The 20656-nt window shown below is 42.6% G+C and overlaps 1 protein-coding gene across 1 annotated transcript; it reads left to right on the plus strand.

Moving 5' to 3' along the window:
- Positions 1-254: 254 nt before the first annotated feature.
- IRAK1BP1 (interleukin 1 receptor associated kinase 1 binding protein 1) lies at positions 255-10815 on the plus strand. The gene is made up of 4 exons (XM_066604859.1): positions 255-566; positions 4958-5023; positions 8964-9094; positions 9216-10815. Exons 1-4 carry the CDS (start codon positions 282-284, stop codon positions 9463-9465), a joined length of 732 nt encoding a protein of 243 aa, XP_066460956.1. The 5' UTR covers positions 255-281; the 3' UTR covers positions 9466-10815.
- Positions 10816-20656: the final 9841 nt, after the last annotated feature.

A 20656-nucleotide genomic window follows, 5' to 3' on the forward strand; every position in this document is an offset into this window, starting at 1 on the left:
GTCTCACGTCTTCCCGTGGTAACAGCGTTTTATCACTTGTTCCAGAATGGGTGCAGGGAAGCTAAAAATCAAGATATCAGTGCTAGAGAGAAGTGCAGCTGCACAGACAGTCCTCAGTAGCCCTATATATAGTGCCTGAAAGCGCCTCCCACTGCAGTGCAATCACGTGCCGGCACATCGGCGCTCCCAGCAGCTTACAACCGCCCTGCGCATTACGTAAATTACGTGCTGCTCCAGACGCCTGCGTACGGCGCCCCCGTTTCCATAGCGACAAGGAAACCATGGCCGCTCAGTTGCCGCTTTCACGTCTCTTCGCGTCTCTGCAGCCGGGAGATATGATGAATATTGCGGCAGACGAGCAAGCAAACAAGCCGGGGATTTTGATTGGGCAAAAAGGCGGTCGGGAAGTGCAGGTGACGGGCACAGCTGAACTAAGCGCGGCCCCAAACCGGGCCCGAGTGTGCATACGAGTGGCAAGTAGTAAAGGGAGCGCTGTGGAGGCGAAGAACAGCGTCCTCCGGCGGCTGGAGTACATTGAACAGAGCCTCCGCCAGGCAGGGGTCACGGTGAGAGGCTTTCATGGCAAACGTATGTGCTTTGCTTCCACTACATGTATGCAGGATCACCTGGCAGAGGGCCGGCTGCCTCCCCATGCAGGGCTAGTTCAGTCTCTGGCTAGTAATTGTGTGTTTGGCTAGTGATGCCTTGTGTGAGCCCATGCAGATCCCATGCAGATTTTCTACATGTGTCTGTGCTGATGTATGTCACAGCGATCCTTCACAAACCGTGGCCGATTGCCTATGGCTGTGTTCACATATGGTGGCACACAGGGAGATTTCACCAGCATTTACTGCAACACATAGGGGAAGATCTGTGAAACTGTCTAAAAGAAAAACTGTCTTAGTTGCCCCTAGCAACCAATTAGAGCCCAGCTTTCATTTTACTAGTGCAGAATACAGAATAAAAGCTGTGTTGTGATTTGTTGCTATGGGCAACTAAAAGTTACATAGCATGTTCGGCCCAATGTCCACGGGTGCCTGCAGCTGAGGACGCTGCATTACCTGTCCGGGGCTTTTGGGTACTGTTTGGGTCTTCTATTTCCTGGTCTGTGGATACGTGCGGAAGCGCCGGCCGGCACGCATTACATTTATTTTTTATTTTTTAAACTCCTGCTTTCTAGCGGAATCCACAGCCCGTACGCTATTGAACTGCGGGCGGGCCGTGGATCGGCCGGTTTTCATTGTACCGCACTGAAACGGAGCATGCTGTGATTTGTTTTCCAGACCAAAAGGCCGCAAATCAAATCCACATGCTTTATTTCATTTGTGGACGCCGATGTTTCCCTATGGGCAGCTTGATTTGTGGATCTTCCGTGTGGATTCTGCAAATCAAACCCACCCGTGGACATTGGGCCTTAGGCTGAAAAAAGACACTTGTCCGTCCAGCTCTGCCCGTTATCCTCCAATGTTCATCCAGAGGAAGGAAAAACACCCCAATGAGGTAGAAGCCAATTTTCCTTGTTTAAGGGAAAAAAAAATTTCTTCCTGACTCAGGGCGGCCACGCACAGGTGTAAACACGTATATGTTCACGATTGCGTGACATATTTGCACCGTGCAAGGAGCACGATAGGCTGGTATTGCGCCCATAGCTGTGCTTTTTACTGTACTTTTTGGTGCACTCATATTGGCGCAGCCCTGGCAGTGTCATGTTTAATTAGGTGGGTCAGCCTACTTAGTCCCAGGTGTTATGGATTACCCAAGCAAAATTGCGCAGTTCAGTGCACGATTACCTGCAGACAGGGCCAATTGCGCAGCATGTCACGTTTTCTTGCTCAGAATGCATGTGGAAAAAAAAACTGCATGAAGGAACCCATTTAAATAATGAGTTTTATTTGCTGCATATTCCACGTGTAGTTTTTGCAGGTGCAAATATGCCGATGTGCAGCCCCCCCAGTCTGGTGATCAAAATAATCCCTGGATCGCCAACCCTTGTGAAGTAATTAGTGATTATAACATATTATATTGTATCACTTAAGAAAGACGGCCATCCCCTCTTGTACACTTATCGAATTCACCATCACCACATCTTCATGCCATGCAGAGAGTTCCACAGTGTCACTGCTCTTACAGTAAAGAACCCCCTTCTATGTTGGTGAAAAAACCTTCTTTCCTCTAGACGCAGAGGGCGCCCGCTTGTTACAGATGATGGGAGAGATCTCTGTATTGTTCCCTGATATACTTATACATAGTTATTAAACCGCCCCTCAGCTGTCTTTTTCTCTAAAGTGAATAACCCCAATTTTGATAACCTCGCCGTAGTCCGCCCATTCAATTTATTACTTTAGTCTCCCACCTTAATACCCGCTCAAGCTCTGATATGTCCTTCTTTGAGTACTGGTACCCAAATCTGTACACAATATTCCATGTTTGGTTTGACCAGTGACTTGTAAAGAGGAAGAACAATATTCCCATCATGTGTCCCTACACCTCTTTTGGTGCACCCCATGGTCCTATTTGCCTTAGCAGCTGCCTGACACTGGTTGCTCCAGTTAAGCTTAAAGTTGGCTAAAACCCCCAAGTCCTATTCCAGCTCAGTGTTCCCCAGTGGTTTCCCACTTAGCGTGTGATTCCGACATGTATTTTCTCTGCCCGTGTGCATAACCTTACATTTATCCGTGTTAAACCTCATCTGCCACTTTTTTGCCTAACCCCCCCCCCCCCCTCAATTTCTCTAGATTTATTTTGCAATCACATTTTGTCTTCTCTTGTGTTAACTATTTTGAATAATATATATTCAAATATTGCTATTTTACTGCACAATCCTTCTACCAGGTCATTAATAAATATATTAAAAAGAATAAGGCCCAAAACCAACCCTAGGGAAATGTGGGCTACCAGGCCTCGCAAGTTGCGGGCATATCATGAAACCTGCGTAAAGCAATGGAGATTGAAACCTGCAAACATACTATATGTGCTTTTAAATGTAAGTGTTTAAAAATTAAACCCGTCCCTCCCCAAAAAAGAAAAAAAAACTATATACCTGCAATGTATAAACTGAAAGATTACTATGACTTGATACAAAACACAATAATAAAAAGCAAATATAATTGGGAAAGTTGCACTCAGCAATTCCACTAATCCCAAATTACGCACTTAAGAAACAGCACACTTAGAATACAGTACACACACTCGCTTATGTTTACCTTATATAGCTCTTGCCCCTCTCACATCTGTGCTGAGGCTGTCTTTGCAGCTTCTGGCATAAAATTGCAGAAGTAATACTGCAAAGTAGCCGGCAAAAAGTGAAAAGTCCCCGCGCTCCTGGATCCCAAGGTTTAGTAATAGACTCTGCGGTCCATATAATTCTTCTTTATTCAAATATGCAACGCGTTTTGGAAATTAAACAATTTGCCCTTTTCAAGCATAACACACATTACATTTACTCACATTCATATATACAATAAAATTAAAGGGGTTGTCTCGCGGCAGCAAGTGGGGGTATACACTTCTGTATGGCCATATTAATGCGCTTTGTAATATACATTGTGCATTAAATATGAGCCATACAGAAGTTATTCACTTACCTTCCCTGCGCTGGCGTCCCCGTCTCCATGGCTCTGTCTAACTTCAGCATCTAATCTCCCGATTAGACGCGCTTGCGCAGAAGGGTCTTCTGCCTTCGGCTCGGTCCGGCACGAGCGGCGTTCTGGCTCCGCCCCTTCTATGCGGCATCGCGTAGCTCCGCCCCGTCACATGTGCCGATTCCAGCCAATCAGGAGGCAGGAATCGGCACACGTGACGGGGCGGAGCTACGCGATGATGCGTAGAAGGGGGCGGAGCCAGAACGCCGCTGCTGCCGGACAGACCCGAAGGCAGAAGACCCTTCTGCGCCGCTGAAGTTAGACGGAGCCATGGAGACGGGGACGCCAGTGCAGGGAAGGTAAGTGAATAATTTCTGTATGGCTCATATTTAATGCACGATGTATATTACAAAGTGCATTAATATGGCCATACAGAAGTGCTTAACCCCACTTGCTGCCGCGAGACAACCCCTTTAATAATGTGTGTTATGCTTGAAAAGGGCAAATTGTTTAACTTGCCGAAACGCGTTGCATATTTGAATAAAGAAGAATTATATGGACCGCAGAGTCTATTACTAATCCTTGGGATCCAGGAGCGTGGGGACTTTTCACTTTTTATCGGCTACTTTGTACAACAGCCCGAGGGAGGGCTGCATCCCAGAGACGACTCTCCGGTTATTCGGATCAGGAACCCAGGGTGGTATACCAGGCGATCGTGGACATCGGGTGCCAGTGGGGTCTCAGGGCTGGGAGTCCCACTGAGCACCAGGTGAGTTGGCTTTTATATTCACCTATATTTTAAATCCTTGTGAAAAAATGAGGCGCTGATACCAAGTTTTATCTAGAAGTAATAGTGCACCATATTGCGGTATTTTGTCTGGGAAACCTCTGGGTGGCATGCTGCAGGCACTATGGGCCCTATTGTAGTAATTGGGAACTGTTTGCTGTTCAGGTCTGGTGTGTGCAGTTGTGCGGCTCAAGTATGAAAGGTTCCAGGTTGGGTCTCCAAAGCGATATCTAGTTCCATGACCACAACATTCAATAAGCTGCACTGCAAATAACCTCTGATTAAAACAAAGTGGAGCAGCAGAAAGTTTCAGTTTTTCTTGGTCCCTGCCTTTCTCTTTTATAGACACTTTCCATGACCGTTTTATAATCCAGTAAATTTGATATTTCAGCAGGGGTCTTGATTAAATGATTCTTATTTCAGATCAACCAGTAAAATAAGTCACCCCAAAGTGTATTCAAAACAGTTATTTGTAGAAATAATTTTTCCAGAGGTCGTCTGCTTTCCCCGTGTGAGAATGGAAGGGCACTTACACGTATTATAAAGTGTCTTTGTATAACTTGACAGTTTTTTTTCCCCTTATCCTCAGGATGAAAACATTACTATTTCCAAGGAAATTGAAAGAAAAACTAATGCATATCAAATGGATGCTGAGGTATGAATGCTGAATATTATCTCCCTTCTTTGGTGAAATTATCTGTGCCCCCCTCTTAGGGCCTATTTACACAGCCATAGGCATTTTACGGTACCATAAAAAACACCTGAATGGCAAAGGGCCCGGCGCATGTACGCCAAGGCAGCAATGCTATGAGGCCTGGGGGGACATTCCCCCTTCCCTCGCTGGCTCACCACCTCTCCTCCCCTCTGTCCGTTTGGAATGGGAGGGAACGGAGCTAATCTGCTGCCCCCTCCCTGCAGCCAGCAGGAGCTCCGCCCCCACCAATTGCAAACAGCAGCAAGGGGTGGAGAGGAGAAGGGAGTTTAGCAGTCACGCTGCTCAACCACCTCCCTTCTCCGGCAGCTAACATAGGCTCCCGTAGGAATCTATGCAGCTGCCGGCGTGAGTGCGCCTAGTTGAGCGCTTTCACGCCCCAGAAGCGCGCCCCTGTGCACTGATGCATTGTAAGCCAATGCATCAGAAGGGCAGCGTATATCGGACAGGTGTGAAGATCTGACCGATATACGCCCAGGAGAATAAGCCCTTAAGAAGCAGTATCTTAAAAAGACATTGACCCATTGATGCCAAGCAGGCAGTTTTTCCTTTCTTTTGGCCTTTGAATTTCTGACATGAATGATTTGGGAATACATTGTACTGTAATGGTAAATTTTGGCCGATACATTATGCTTGTGTAAAACACCAGATATTTGCATATAGGTTATGTTAACTTTATTCTGCGGGTCAGTGCAATTACAGCAATGGCAGATTTTTGTAATTTATTTTGTTTTACTACTTTTATATACTAAATGAAAACATTTTTTACTTTGCCGTATTCTGTGACCATAGTGTTTTTTCCTATCAACTAAGCCATGTGAAGGCTTGTGTTTTTTATTTATTTATTTTATGGGATGAGTTGCCGTTTTCATTATTGCCATTTTGGGGTACATAAGAGTTTTTGATCACTTATTCTTTGGGGAAAAAGCAAGGTGACCAAAATACAGCAAATTTGCAACGGGTTCTGTTTTGGTTTGTTACAGTTTTCTCTTTAAAGTAACATGATAATTTTACAGTTCGTGTGTGTGGATGCCACAATACCATTCACATGTATATGTTTTATGTATACTTTTTTTTTTTCCATTTTATATTTTTAAACCTTTTATGTAACTTTTTTTAAGCACTACTATGCAACTTCACTGTGAGGTTTCTTTTATAATAATATATATATATGTTGCAATACTTCTCAGTGTGTTATACCTGCCAGTTTTAGGCCCAATGTCCACGAGTGGATTTGATTTGAGGAACCTGCGCGGGGGATGCGCAAAGCAAGCCACCCATAGGGATGCATTAGTGTGCGGAGGACAGTAAAAAGCATGCGGATATGAATTGTTTTTTTCCGCGCGCGCAGGAAGAAATCGCAGTATGCACCATTTTTCCTGCAGATCCCGCAGGGACAGCTTCCATTGAAGTTAATGTGAGCCGTCCGATCTGTGGCTCACCTGCAGCTGTCACTGTGGACGTGCTGCTGGAAAGCAGGAGATTTAAAAACAAAGATAGCACCGCGCATGCGCCAGGTGCGTCGACTGGCGCTCTCGGATGCATCCACCGTGCTGAAGAAAGAAGATACGGCCGCTGGATCCGGAGAGGTAAGAAACTGTCTATTAATGTCCATGGCCACGGGCACAGATTCCGCTGTGGGATTCGGCAGTGGAATCCGTGCATGCACGTGGACATTAGGCCTTACACTGGCAAACCTGGAGGCCGTTGCAACTTATCGGCACCTCGCAATCTTGTTGCAGGTGGTGATGGGGCACACAAGCAGCTCCCTCCATGTATTATCTATTTAGATTCTACAGGAGCTGTTGACTGGGTTAAATGTCCAGGACCACCGCTATTGTAGCTCCGACTCCTGCTGTTACAGGAGTGTGCTGTATGTTACAGCTGACGCTCGCTGTTGATATTCTCTCAGGAGGTAATCTCGCTCCATTTGCTGTCTGACAGTGGGCACCCGAACAGCTGATCTGCCTGGGTCCTGAGCAGTGACCCCTACTTATCAACTATTGATGACCTATCCTGAGGATGGGTCACCAATAGAAACAACACGGAAAACTCTTTTAAGCACTGTTTTTATATTCGTATCGGGGCTTCCATTTTTAAATGAGCTATGATTGTTTTAATGCATCTACTTTTAAATGAATAGTGATGGATCAGTCTGATTTCTGGATTTCTCTGGGACAACACTACAAACTACACTATTTTTGCAGGTAATAAGTAGTACAAACTCTGGTATGAGCAGTTCAATTTTAGCTTCCACCATGCAGAGGTATTTTCTTCAGTTAACATGTATGTTGCCTAGCAAACTATTTACTTATTTAATATGATCCGCACAATCTGAAATTTGACAACTTTTGTCTGGAGAATTTCATGAGAAATACAACTGTAGCTTATAAATGGGTAATGCAGTTCAGGCTCTTCACTCTAGCAAATGGTGGTTTCCATTTTAATCAGAAATCGGGATAATTCCAGATCTGTCACATGACAGATACTTACTTTGAGATCCACTCGGTTTCACCTAGGTTTCCATTGTTTTGAGGCAAATATGTGCTGCATGCAGAGCTATTTTATTCTACCATGTTTCCCCAAAAAGAAGACTGTTTTATACAAATTTTTGCCCCAAAAGAGGCATAGGGTTTTTATTTTCAGGGAATGTCTTATGCCCGCCTAACAGGTGCTGTCCGGGTCCCTCCTGCCTTAATGAATGGCTGTGATTGGTTTATCGACAGCTGCTCCAATTGGCTGAGCTGCGGTGCTCGAGAACCAATAAGAGCAATCTCCTGCTAGAGGGGGTGTTTTCAAACCCTGTTACCAGCAAGATATATTCTGTCGGCGCTGACAAGGGCAGGGAAACCTGCCGCAGGAGGGACCCAGATGGCGCCTGCTAGGTGACTTGCTTTTTTAAAAATTTTCTACACATAACTAACTACACATAGTGTAGTTAGGGCTTATTTTTGGGGTAGGGGTTATATTTCAATTTTTTTTTTTTTTGCTGTACTTTTTTTCAAAGATATTTAATTTTTTTAAATTATTTTCTGTCGCCATCTTTTGAGCGCAATAACTTTATTTTTCCATCAACATTGTTGTGAATGAGGCCATTTTTTGCTGAACGTCTTGTAGTTTGCATTGGTACCATTTTGGAATACATATGACTTTTTGATCACTTTTTATTGCATTTTTTTCTTGGTGCCTGGGTGACCAAAAAAAGCGCATTTCTGGCATTCTTTATTTTTTCTGACGCTCATGGTGAGCGTAAATAATGCGTTACTTTGCTAGATCAGACTTTTGAGGACTCACTGATACAAAAAAGTGATAACCGCTTCGATGAGCCATGTGGCTTATCGGAGCTGTTGCCGCCAGGTGTCAGCTGTAAGAAACAGCTGGCAGCCAAGATGTATGTTGAGAGATCGCCGTGCGATCTCCCTTCATACATGTCGTCCAGCTGCAGGCCGTCTAAAGGCATATCAGTGGTCGTTAATGAGTTAAAGGGGTTTCCCCACAAAGTACATTTCTCACCTGTCCACAGGAGAGGTGGGACCCCAACTGACCACAGGACTCCAAGTCACCCTGTCTCCTCATTGCTACTCCTTTTATTGTCTGTGAGACTGATGGAGACATACCTGCACAAATATGATATATATGTGATATGTATTTTGTAGTTTAACTTTTAATTGCTCATTTTGTGCGTCAAAATCATATCTTTAGGGAATCTGCTTACCTAGATTTTTCTTTCCAAAAGTGGGAATAGATCTTAGTAAGAGCAATTGTTTAGGATCGCTGATGTTTCAAACCTATTGTGAATGCTGCTTGTGTGGCTTAGATTTATATATTCAGTATTCCCGTTATTTGTTACATATAGTCTATAACGTTTGTTCTTTTATTTTAGGTGTGTGTAGTTTTTGAGCAGTTTGAAAAGCTGCAGGACATTTGCAATATGATCGTTGAAAAACTAGACAGCTCAGTTTGTATTTCTTCACCCCACTTTTATCACACCTCTGAGAACATGGAAAAATTAAGGTATTTAAATTAAAGCCTCAATGACTACATATGTACTTAGAACTGTAATCTCTTAGTTGCTTGATACTACTAGTAGAAAAGGACATGCTGTTAACTTATAGCTGTAATTTTTATATTCCAGGCGGCAAGTGTGTCTCAATGCAGTAAGTAATGCGCGACGCAAAGCGCAGGATGTCTGTCGCCTTGTTGGGCAGTCACTTGGAAAGGCAATCATTATTAGAGAAGAGGAAATGAAAGAATGGGAGGATCAAGCAGACTGCGTGTCGTCTTCCATTCAACATAAAATAAAAAGTGCAACCATTCACGCAGCATCCAAAGTATCCGCAACTTTTGAAATTAAAGGAAAAGAGCGAAATAAAAAGAACTGCTAGATACTTCATTACAAATGATACAGAATGTGCAATAGTTTTCTGATTTACATAAATCGTTACTCTACTTTTCTGAATTTACTTTCTATTTTTGTATAAAAAATTATATTTTTAAGTTTTAGAAGAATTCAAACTTGAGGCTGCGTCATGTTATATGAAGTGGTTTTGCCTAAAGGGGTTCTGTGTTTTAGAAAAAAAACTATTGTTTTTCGGGAATTCTGAGTGACTTCAGCAATGTCCCTTATTTGAACCTAAATCAGTGAGCATAGTGGTTTTAAACAGTGGACCTTATTTATTAAAATTGTCTAAAAGAAAAGCCATCTTGCCCATTCAGAGCTCAACTTAAATTTCGTAAACTGGTCTGATAAAATGTTAGCTGCACTGTGATTGGTTGGTATAGCCAACAAAGACCATTTTTCTTTCAGACCGTTTTGATAAATCTGCTCCACTATTTGTCTCCTTGTCAAGGATGACAAATAGTACATGTCAGTATGCTGCCTGTTCCTACATTTGGACAGCACACTAAAAGATGTGTGATGCACAGACAGGAAGTGTGCCAGGATTTCACTTTAATGAACTCCTCCTCTGCAACAGAAGTAACTCTTGGTCTTCTTTTCCCGGGGCGGTCCTCATGAGAGCTAGCTTTATCATACCACTTGCTGGTTTTCATCACTGCACTTGAGGATAGCTTCAAAGTTCTTACATTTTCCAGATTGACTGACCTTCGTATCCTAACCCCTTAGTGACAGCCAATATGCCTTTTCACTGATCTCACTAATGTACTCTAAGGCTGCCTGTCCACGGGCGTTGCAGTATCACCACCGCCAGGGAGCAGCAGCCAGCTGACGGATCTCCACGGTGAGCATATCTGACAGGCTCACCGCAGAGAATTGCGGCAGTTCGCAGCATGCTGCGATTCTCCACTCGTGGACAGGGGCGCTGTGCTTTCCATAGCAATGCAATGCAAAAACAACCGTGGACAGGCAGCCTTAACTTGCAAATTCATCTTTTTAAAGTGGTGGCTTCATTCTAACAGCCGGGAACGGCAAACCTTTAGATCCTGGCAGTTTAACCACTCATATGCCACAATCAATAGGTCCTGCATGATGCAAGAAGATGAAAGGGGGCAGGAACTCACGGTACAATTGAGTTCCCATAGCAGCTGGAAGTCTGACAGAGACCTCTGTGTCTGCCATGTAACTCAACCTCTCGTAGAATGCACTACATAAGTAATTCTGTGTACTATCCTAGCAAATGAACGATCGCATCTTCAATTCTCCTCAAGGGACTAAAAGAATTGTGTTTTAAAAGAAAAAAAAATTCTATGAAGTTTAATTGAGTTTGAACTTTTTTTCCCCCTCAAAAATCCTTTTTCATGGATAAAATACTAAAAATCAACACGTTTGGTGTTACCATGTTTCATTGCGACCAACACAATGAAGATATTTTTTTCATTTAGATTGCATGGTGAACATCGTAAAAATAATTTTTAAAAAGTAATGCAGAATTGCCATTTTCTTTTTCCTTTTTTGGTTCCCAAAAAACGTAATAAAAAGCAATCAACGGTCACAAAATGGTACCAGTAAAAACTACAACTCTTTCAGCAAAAAAGCAAGACCTCATACAGCCTTGCTGTCAGAATAATAAAAATGTTATGGGTCTCAGAATGCGTTGATGCAGATTCTATTGTTTTTCCTTTAAAAATGTGTTTGTTAGGGTGCATTCAGACGATCGTATATCGGCTGGGTTTTCACGCCCAGTCGATATATGTCGTCCCTCTCTGCAGGGGGAGGAAGCTGGATGAGCCGGGAGCAGTGCACTGAGTTCCCGCCTCCTCTCCGCCCCTCGACGCTATTTGCAATGGGAGGGGGTGGGTGCGGAGCTGAGTTCCCTGGCGTAGCTCTGCCCCTCCCATTGCAAACAGTGGCGAGGGGCAGAGAGGGGGTGGAGAGGAGGCGGGAGCTCAGTGCACTGCTCCCGGCTCTTCCAGCCTCCTCTCCCTGCAGAGAGACACGACGTATATCGGCTGGGCGTGAAAACCCAGCCGATATACGATCGTCTGAATGCGCTCTTATTGTGCAAAAGTGGTAAAAAATTTCTACAAACTTGGTATTGCAATAATCCTGCTGATCCAGTTATTAACCTTTTCCAATCCAATTTTTTCGCCACCTATTTTGTGTCTGAAAAAGGTTGGTGGATTACTTAGAACATAGAAAACCATACAAATGAATTAACGTAATGATTTTACTAGCAATTTTAGATAAATTAAAATGTTTTTATTTATTTTGACATACATTTTTTAGAGTGTGATACTTTTTGAAGCAAATTGTAGGATGAAGTCCAGGCTTCTTAGTACATGTTTCACAGTAGAAAGTGGTCTCTCTCCTTTCTCCTCTCTTCTGCTGCAGACTATACAATCCTTTGTTTGTTTGTTTTTGTTTTGCATTATAAAGTGAATCTTTCCATTTAGTCGTTCCTCAAGGTCCGATGATGACTGTCTTCCCCGTCTTTCTCGAATTTCTATTCCTCGCATTGCCCACAAGCTGAATGTTGAGATTTCTCCTGTAAGGAAGATGTGTCCGCATTTTTTTCCGTTCTCCTTTTTATCCAATGAGTATAGGATGTAGCTGTTCACAACCCCAACTTCCAGCAGCCAGAAGAATAATTTTCCACCATTTGTAGGACCTTCTTGTAAATACATAACCTCTGCAGTACTGATCAGCTCTGTCCACTCCTCCCATAAACCTTTGTATATTCTAAAATAACTGTTGGTTTTGCAAACTGGACAGGCTGTTTTTTCCAATAACCAGTGATTAATTGCGTTTGAGGGCCAAAGAATGTGCTAAGCATTGTCACTAGCCTCCTCTCATGGAATGAGAGGCACATCATTTTTTAAATTGCTTTGATAGGTGCAGAAGTGATATTCCTGAAGTTTTTTTCTTTTTCAGGTCACTTGGAAAATCCTTCTGAGAGGCCATTGCCGTTCCAGTAATGTGCATTTTCATTTTATGCAATTCCCACGCAAGCTGAGGGCTTGTATAGAACCTATCAGTGTATATGTGGTAGCCTGAACCACTGGTTTGGCCTTGCAAAACTTGTGCCATGTTAATAACAATGCAAGACAATGGTAAATCAGGGCAAATAAGGCTTTTCATTGTCGTTTTGCCATACTAGTGAACATGAGAAAACACAGCCATTTTCTGAATCATATAGACAAAAAAATTCATGGGCCCTACATTGTAGGCTTCTTTGGATTGTAGTACTTGAATTGAATTCTTCCTTTGAAACTTTGTGCTCTCGGCTATTGCCACATTTGTTCCCAGTACATAAAAATTTCTGCATTTACTGTCAATATACTCACTAAGATTTTTCACCTTACTGCCTCGTGTACACATTCCCCCTTGAGCCGTGACAGGAGAAACTAAATGGAGCATCCAAAATACCTGGGAAAAAAAACAGCGCTGAGAGAAACCATCCTTGAAAAATGGGGTTTTGTCCAGCTATTCCGCAGTAAAATAGTCAACCAATTGTGCTTTCAAATTCAGAGCCATATTCAGTATACTGCCACAAAATGCCTTCATTTCTTCTAGTGAAACAGTCTTCTAGGAGTGCCACACTGAGTATTTTGTTAGTGGAGTCACCTGTCGCAGTTACTATTTTGTCAAAAATTTCATCTATGAAAAACAGCTGGAAATATTCAAGTTCTGTTTTTGGCCGAGAACTTTAAGGAAGGGTAAAGCCCTGTTGTGTAATGGAATATGAGAACTTTATAAGATCGCCATCATCACAATAAATCTTTCAGTTATCTGTAACAGGTTGCGTATTATTGTCGCTTTCTTCATCATAACTAGAGTCTTCAGATTCACTGGATCTAATATCACTGTATGCTGGAATAGTGTCTTCTTCATGCTCACCTTCATCACTAAAGTCTTTTTCACAGTCACTGTCCTCACTAATCCACCTCAGAATACCTTAATCGTATATTCTCTTCATATGTCATTTTATTCATCGCTGCCATTCCTGTCAGTTTTCCTCACCGGTGGGCGGGAATTTAGCCAAGTAGATAGCAACATCTACTGGCTGCTCAGCGCTATTACAGGATTACAGGTAAGTATCATGTAGGCTCTGGCAGCAGAGCAGGGAAGAAAGAACATCTGGCATTCAGTAAATGAAGAACCCAGCACTGATCAGTGCCGGATTCTTCATTTACTAAATGCCCCCATGTGCCGCCTCTTCCTTGACTCTGCTGCTGCCAAAGGCCACCTGACACACTTATGTAAGTTAGTGAGCTGGAAACAGCAGTGATTAGTGCTGGTTTCTTCACTTACTGCATGCCAAATGTTCTTTCTCCCCTGCTCTGCTGCTGTGTATCCTCCAGCAATACAGCGGGTGAAGAAAGCACATGGTTGCATTCAGTAAATAAAGAACCCAACACTGGATTCTTCATTTAGTGAATACCTCCATGTGCCCCCTCACCCACTCTGCTGCCAGAGGCCACCCAACACACTTATGTGAGTTAGTGAGCTGGAAACAGGGAGCAGTGCTGGATTCTTCATTTAATGAATGCACCCACATGCTTTCTCCCCTGCTCTATTGCCGGACAATATGCAGCAGCAGAGGAGGGGAGAAAGAACATATGGCATTCAGTAAATGAAGAATCCAGTACTGATCAGTGCTGTTTCCAGCTCACCAAGTTATGTAACTGTGCCAGGTGGCCTCCAGCAGCAGTGTGGGGGAAGCAGCAATGCAGAAACAGCATGTTGAACCTCTCCCGACATCGGAGCTATAGAGGAAAATGATGTCCCGACATTGGACTGGAAAGGGTTAAAATTGTCATTTCTACTGATTGGTAAACACTGTAATAAAAAGATATGTCCAAGCTCCTGTGGGGGTGTGTGTATATACACACAGTATTTTCTTTATTGCATTAGGCCTTCCTCACACAGGCATTTGCAGAAGTGCATTTTTCAATGCTGTGTTTACTGCAGTGTCACCTGCATTGGCATGCATTTTGCAAGGATGCTGAAAAAAAAAATACTCGCCTAGCAGGTGCCGTCCAGGTCCCTCCCACTGCTCTCCGGCGTTCTTGTAGGCTTCTGTGCAGTTGTCAACGCCAACAAAGCATCTCTTGCTGGTGGTGGTGATTGTAAAGCCCGCCTCCAGCAAGAGATTGCTCTGATTGGTGCATAGAACGCTGGCTCAGCCAATCATAGCTAGTCATTGAATGGCTGTGATCGACTGGCCGTTTGCACCTCTGTGAGTGGTCCCATTAAAAACAATAGGAGTGTTGTACCAGAGAAGGGCGGTGAGAGGAAGTTTAGCAGGGGCTCGTGTTGCTTAAGTCCTGCCCCTTGCCGGCAGCTCCCATAGGGTGTGGAGGGAGCTTAGCACACTAGCTCTGCTAAGCTCCTGCGCCCTCCCCTTGCCGGCAGCTGTCAAGGGGCGGTGAGGGGAAGGGAATTTAACAGAGCTGACCATGCTACCCCCACCCCACCCACCCCCCATTCGTATGTGGACCAAAATGTTACTATTCTGGATTGCCAATTTAATAATACAGATATTGTCTGAATTGCATATTGGCATGCAGAGTTCTTCCTTTTTATTAGTTCCTTCCCAAAGCAACAGCTTTTTGCATACTCAACAAAACAAATTAATGCAAAAACCGGTTGTACGGTTTTAGAAGGAACGTTTACTCCTCTAATATACTACTCATCAATGCCTGCATACTGTGTAGAACAATTGTTGCCCAATTTTGGATGCTATACGAAATTATGCACACCAGAATAAGGCATTTTTTCAACTTTAAGCCACATCTTCAACAATTAGAGATTATTCTAGTTGCTGTAATTTGTAGTTGGTTAAACATTCTCGAATCTATATAACCAGAACACATGCAAAAAGAAAGTAGGCAAGAGGGAGTTGTTCCATAATCAGTTTTCTATGAGCTTGTGACAACACCATGAGACTACATCTCGGTACAGTTAACAGAACCAACTGTGGGGAGACCCTGAGCTATGGTTTGTTGTAGCAAGACTACTAGATCTCCAAAAAAAATAAAATAATTTTTTATTTTTTTTAACATATGTGATCTATTTCAATTTTCTACTTTCCTCAACACTCTCGTGGATTTTTATTTTTAACCACTGTCAATGCAAAAAAAAAAATATTAAAATAGATCTCCATGGCACTAGCGCCAGGTATACTGGTAATGCTCTGTTTACAAGCTGCAGTCTGGCTGTAACTGCAGCCAATAACAGAGGTCTTAGCAATGCACCACCCTCTCATCTAAGATATGTGTAAAGAGGAGAGGATGAAAGGGGCACTAGTTCACCCACCCGCCTGAGGTTTTAACAATCAAAAAAAACGTATAACATTTTGACAAACACCTAATCAATTGGTTCAAAAGGCAGCTGAGCTAGTTTAGCCTGAACTAAATTTGGATCCCAAGACTAGGACCTGAGCCTCAGTATGGAATTACGTCTAAAGGCTTCTCTCACAAATCTTTTAATCTAAGAATGTTGTAATAAAGAACAATCAAACAGGGCACTGATGAAATTTGCACCTTAAAAAGCTTATCCACAAAAATGTTGTTTATGGTTAAAATCTGCAATTTCAAGTCTCGCAACATCGCAGAGCAGGAGATATCACGAGTGGGAATGAAGTCATCGAAAAGCATGAGTTTCATAATTCTGCATTTTCTCGCAAGTGTGAAGACAGCCTTAGGGACTATGCCCTATTTTACATTGAACTTTTTTTTTTTTAAGTGGGGAGGAAGAAACAAATCATAACTCTTATTTATGTATCAACATAGCTGACTGAGGGCTTGTCTTTGCAAAGTGGAGTGAAATTTAAAAAAACCTAATCTTTGGCGGGGGGGGGGGGGGGGGGGTCTTGTTTCTACAACATGCACGCTGCAGCAAAAATGACTATTGTATGGGTCAATTCTGACGATACAAAATTTATATTGTTTTTCTTTTGCTGTACTACATTTTTTAAATAAGTTATTTTTTTATAATTATGGAAAGGGGGGGGGGGAAGGGGTTAAACATTTGATTTGATTATTAAAAAAAAAAGTAAAATATTTTCAAACTGATTTGCTTTAGTCCCCACAGGGGACTTGAACTTGCAGTTGTTTAATTACTCCTGCAGTATGATGTGATACCGTAGTATTAAATTATAACACAGGCATGGCTTGATAAGCAACTGGCAATGACCGCACTAAGGGCTTTCAGAAGGCCCCCCCAAGCTGACATGGCAATCAAACGGCACCACACAATCTCATTGCAGGGGAGGTCGAGAAACTCAAACTCCAATCCCGGCATTTAAAAACCATTTGAAGAATTGATGGTGGCATTTGAAGGCTGAACAGTCATGAGATGAGCGTGAGCACTGATCACGACTACCAGCTATGAGAAACAGCCGGCACCCGCATTCTATGGGGCGGAATCGGCTTCTGATCCCCCTCCATACAAACCCAGGATGTAACTGTATGTCCATGAGTTTTAAGAGGTTAATGGAATTCTGTTTATGTGATCTGTGGAGGTTGACAAATCCATATATACAGCAATCTTATTATTATTCCAGTTCACATTATACACTATCTAGAATAGAGCTCTTCCACATGTTTGTAGAGTGGAATATCCACCACAAACTGTCTGATCAATCTCCGCTCTATTTGTTGTTGATTATGAACAGTGGAGGATTTGGTTTGGATACAGTTTGCAGGTTAATTCCCTTTTGATTAATGATAATGCTAGAACAGAGGAGGCTCTACTGGAATTTTTTTCGGATTAATATTGGTTTGTCCTCAGTGTCTGTAGTGTGAGATGCTATAAAGGTGGTCATTTTATATAGATTAGCCTACAGAAGTATAACTATCAGGATGTCATTAGGGAAAAGGTACAAAGCAGAGCTCACAGAATTCCTCTTTAGGCCTCTTTTCCATGAGCATATATTGGCCTGCCCTTTTCACAGTCGGCCGATATACACTGTGATCTGATGCATTGGATTCAGTCTGATGCAGTATTCCCGTGACATAAAAGCGCCCAGCCTGCCAATGTATCGCCAGGTGTTTTTACGTTGGACCCAAAAGTTAATCCTGAAACTATCTTTTGGGCCGGAATACGTTGGCCACTGCATGGGCTCCTATGGGAGCCAATAACAGTGACCAGAGAAGGGAGGTGGGAGGGAGTTTAGCAACATGAAAATGACGGCCGATATACGCTCGTGGGAATAAAGCCTTAGAGTGAGGTGGAAGAAATGCAAGCCACAAAAAATGGGCCAGAGCCTAGAGGCCCAATATAGTCCAATAACAATAAAATAGCAGTGGCAGCATAAACAGGAGTAAATGTAAAATATAGCCTTTATTCCTCCATGGTCATCTTTAAAATAGTAGACAAGCTACGTTTCGGCCTACAATAGGCCTTTATCAAGCTTGGGAGTTTATTATGGAACGAGAAATCTGCTAGAATTAAATTGAAGACCCTTCAAAGGGATACACTGTCTGGAGGGTTGGCAATTATAAGTGTTTTGGCTTCTCAATTGCAAGAGCTGAAGGGGTAGAACACTTCAACCTATTGCTTTCCCCCGAATCCCTGGATCAACAACCCTTCTGCGTTGCAGTTTGGACAGCATGTTCCAGCTGACAGATTCCGTCTCCACTACCAGTATTAATATAGTGAAAAGAGGTAAATCCCTAAAGCCAAATTTCCCATATGTACCTCCATCATCATAGGAGCCCTGGTAAGACCAGCTAACCTGTATCTCTACACATGAAAGGGTTAAGTGGAGCAGATTAACCTTTTGTCCCTCTTTATTTACACAATGTGAAGGGGAAGCAACTGTCCTGCATAGTGTCGTATACATATGCAGAACAGCCTCAGACATCGGAGCTCTGTTGTGCGCAGTGTTAGAAACATAACATAACATGCAGTTATAGTATACTTCTGTATGGTACTGTGATAGCTAGCTATCCTCATATTCAAAAAATTAGAAATGAACAGTCTTATCTAAATGCATGTAATATCAATATACACATCTATATATATATATATATATATATATATATATAAAATTGAATGTATGCGTGTGTGTCTGTCTGCGTGCGTGTCTGTTTGTCTGCCTGTCTGTCCTTTATGCGCTACTACACCATTCATCCGATCGCCATGAAACTTTGGGAAGTTGTTGAGTACACTCCTGGGAAGATTATAGGCATAGTACATTTATGCTACGATAAATGGCGCGCGTGCGAGCGTTGTCGACAGTTACGCCCCCCCACGTAGATCGCTCGATTTCCATAATTGCCACAAATTCTCTCACTTCCCGATGTCGTAAAAACATGAAATTTGGCACGAGCATTGATTATGTCATAAATAGGAAAACGTAATGGGTCCCAACTCGATTATTCAATTGTAAGCGCCAAAGAATTAGCGTCCAAATTTTACGTACGGAATCTAATTTTCTCGCTTCCCAATGTCATAGAAACTTGAAATTTGGCATGAGCATTGATTATGTCATAAATAGGAAAAGTTAATGGGTCCCAACTCCATTATTCAATTCTATGCGCCAAAGAATTAGCGTCCAAATTTTACGTACGGAATGTAATTTTCTCACATAGAAACTTGAAATTTGGCACGGGCATTGATTATGCCATAAATAGGAAAAGTTAATGGGTCCCAAGTCGATTCAATTCTAAGCGCAAAACAATTAGCGTCCAAATTTTACGTACGGAATGTAATTCTCTCACTTCCTGATATATATAAATGAATGTATGTCTGTCTGTCCTTTATGCATTACTACACCATTCATCCAATTGCCATGAGACTTTGGGAAGTTGCTGAGTACACTCCTGGGAGGATTATAGGCATAGTACAGCTATCCTACGATAGGTGCCGCGCGTACGAGCGTCGTCAACAGTTATGCCTCCCAGACAAAGATCGTTTGATTACCATCTCAAGCACGAAAGCAAAAGGCATTACGAGCCACGGGATGAGTGTTCAACCAGAAAATGATGCATCCGCTGAACGTTTCGCAAGACAATTGCTGGATATTCAGAATGCTGAGGTAAAATGAAAGCTGTGCTGTGATTGGTTGCTATTTCTTATACTGCTGAGGTAACATGAAAGCTGTGCTGTGATTGGTGGCTACTTCTTATACTACTGAGGTTGCATGAAAGCTGTGCTGCGATTCGTTGTTATATATTATACCACTGAGGTAACATGAAAGCTGCGCTGTGATTGGTTGCTATATATAATACCGCAGAGGTAACATGAAAGCTGTGCTGTGATTGGTTGCTATATATAATACCGCAGAGGTAACATGAAAGCTGCGCTGTGATTGGTTGCTATTTTTTATATTGCTGAGGCAGAATAAAAGTTGCGCTGTGATTGGTTATTTCTCTTACTGCTAAGGTAACATGAAAGCTGCGCTGTGATTGGTTGTTATATATTATACCACTGAGGTAACATGAAAGCTGCGCTGTGATTGGTTGTTATCTAGATATATAAAAACGAATGAATGTATGTCTGTCTTCGCAGCAACGCGCGACGGGTAAGCTAGTACCGAATAAACAGAAGAAAGCTTTTATCTCTATGCATCTAAGCTCCTATCATTTAAATGCACTAATATCAATATACATGCATTTACGTGATTACTACAAATTATTTTCCGGATGTAAAACTCATAACTCACACTTAAATGTAAAAAAAAAAATGCTAGTAAATCATAACAGTTCATTTTTATGTGTTTCTATTGAGTAACGCCAAACAATCCACAACGTGCTTTTCCATCCAAAATAAATAAGAGCTGGGGAGTATGCAGGTGGCAGAGAAATTGGATTGGAAAGGGTTAATATTCTATTGCGTCCTTTCTTTTGTTTTTCAATTAGAAAAGGGTGAGTGCAGCTCTACAGGGTTCCTCACTACTTAAAGGCCCATTTACAGGCAAACAATCTTTAAAATGACTGAAAGATTTCACGCTGTATTTGCATAAAGTGTTAATGTCCATTAACACAATCATCTTCATTTGCATGTAAAAGGGCCTCCAGGAGCGGTTTGCAGAGCCCAGCTTGTGATCACATGCCCAGCCGTGAACATGCTACATTGTTCTCTTCGCGGCTGTGCGCAGTTTACAATGTTTTCTGCCGACTCCCGTGGAGAGAATAGCGTGCCATCTATTGAGAGATACTTTACCTCTC

This window comes from Eleutherodactylus coqui, chromosome 1 (genome assembly GCF_035609145.1).
Source record: "Eleutherodactylus coqui strain aEleCoq1 chromosome 1, aEleCoq1.hap1, whole genome shotgun sequence".
NCBI classification, from domain to species: Eukaryota; Metazoa; Chordata; class Amphibia; order Anura; family Eleutherodactylidae; genus Eleutherodactylus; species Eleutherodactylus coqui.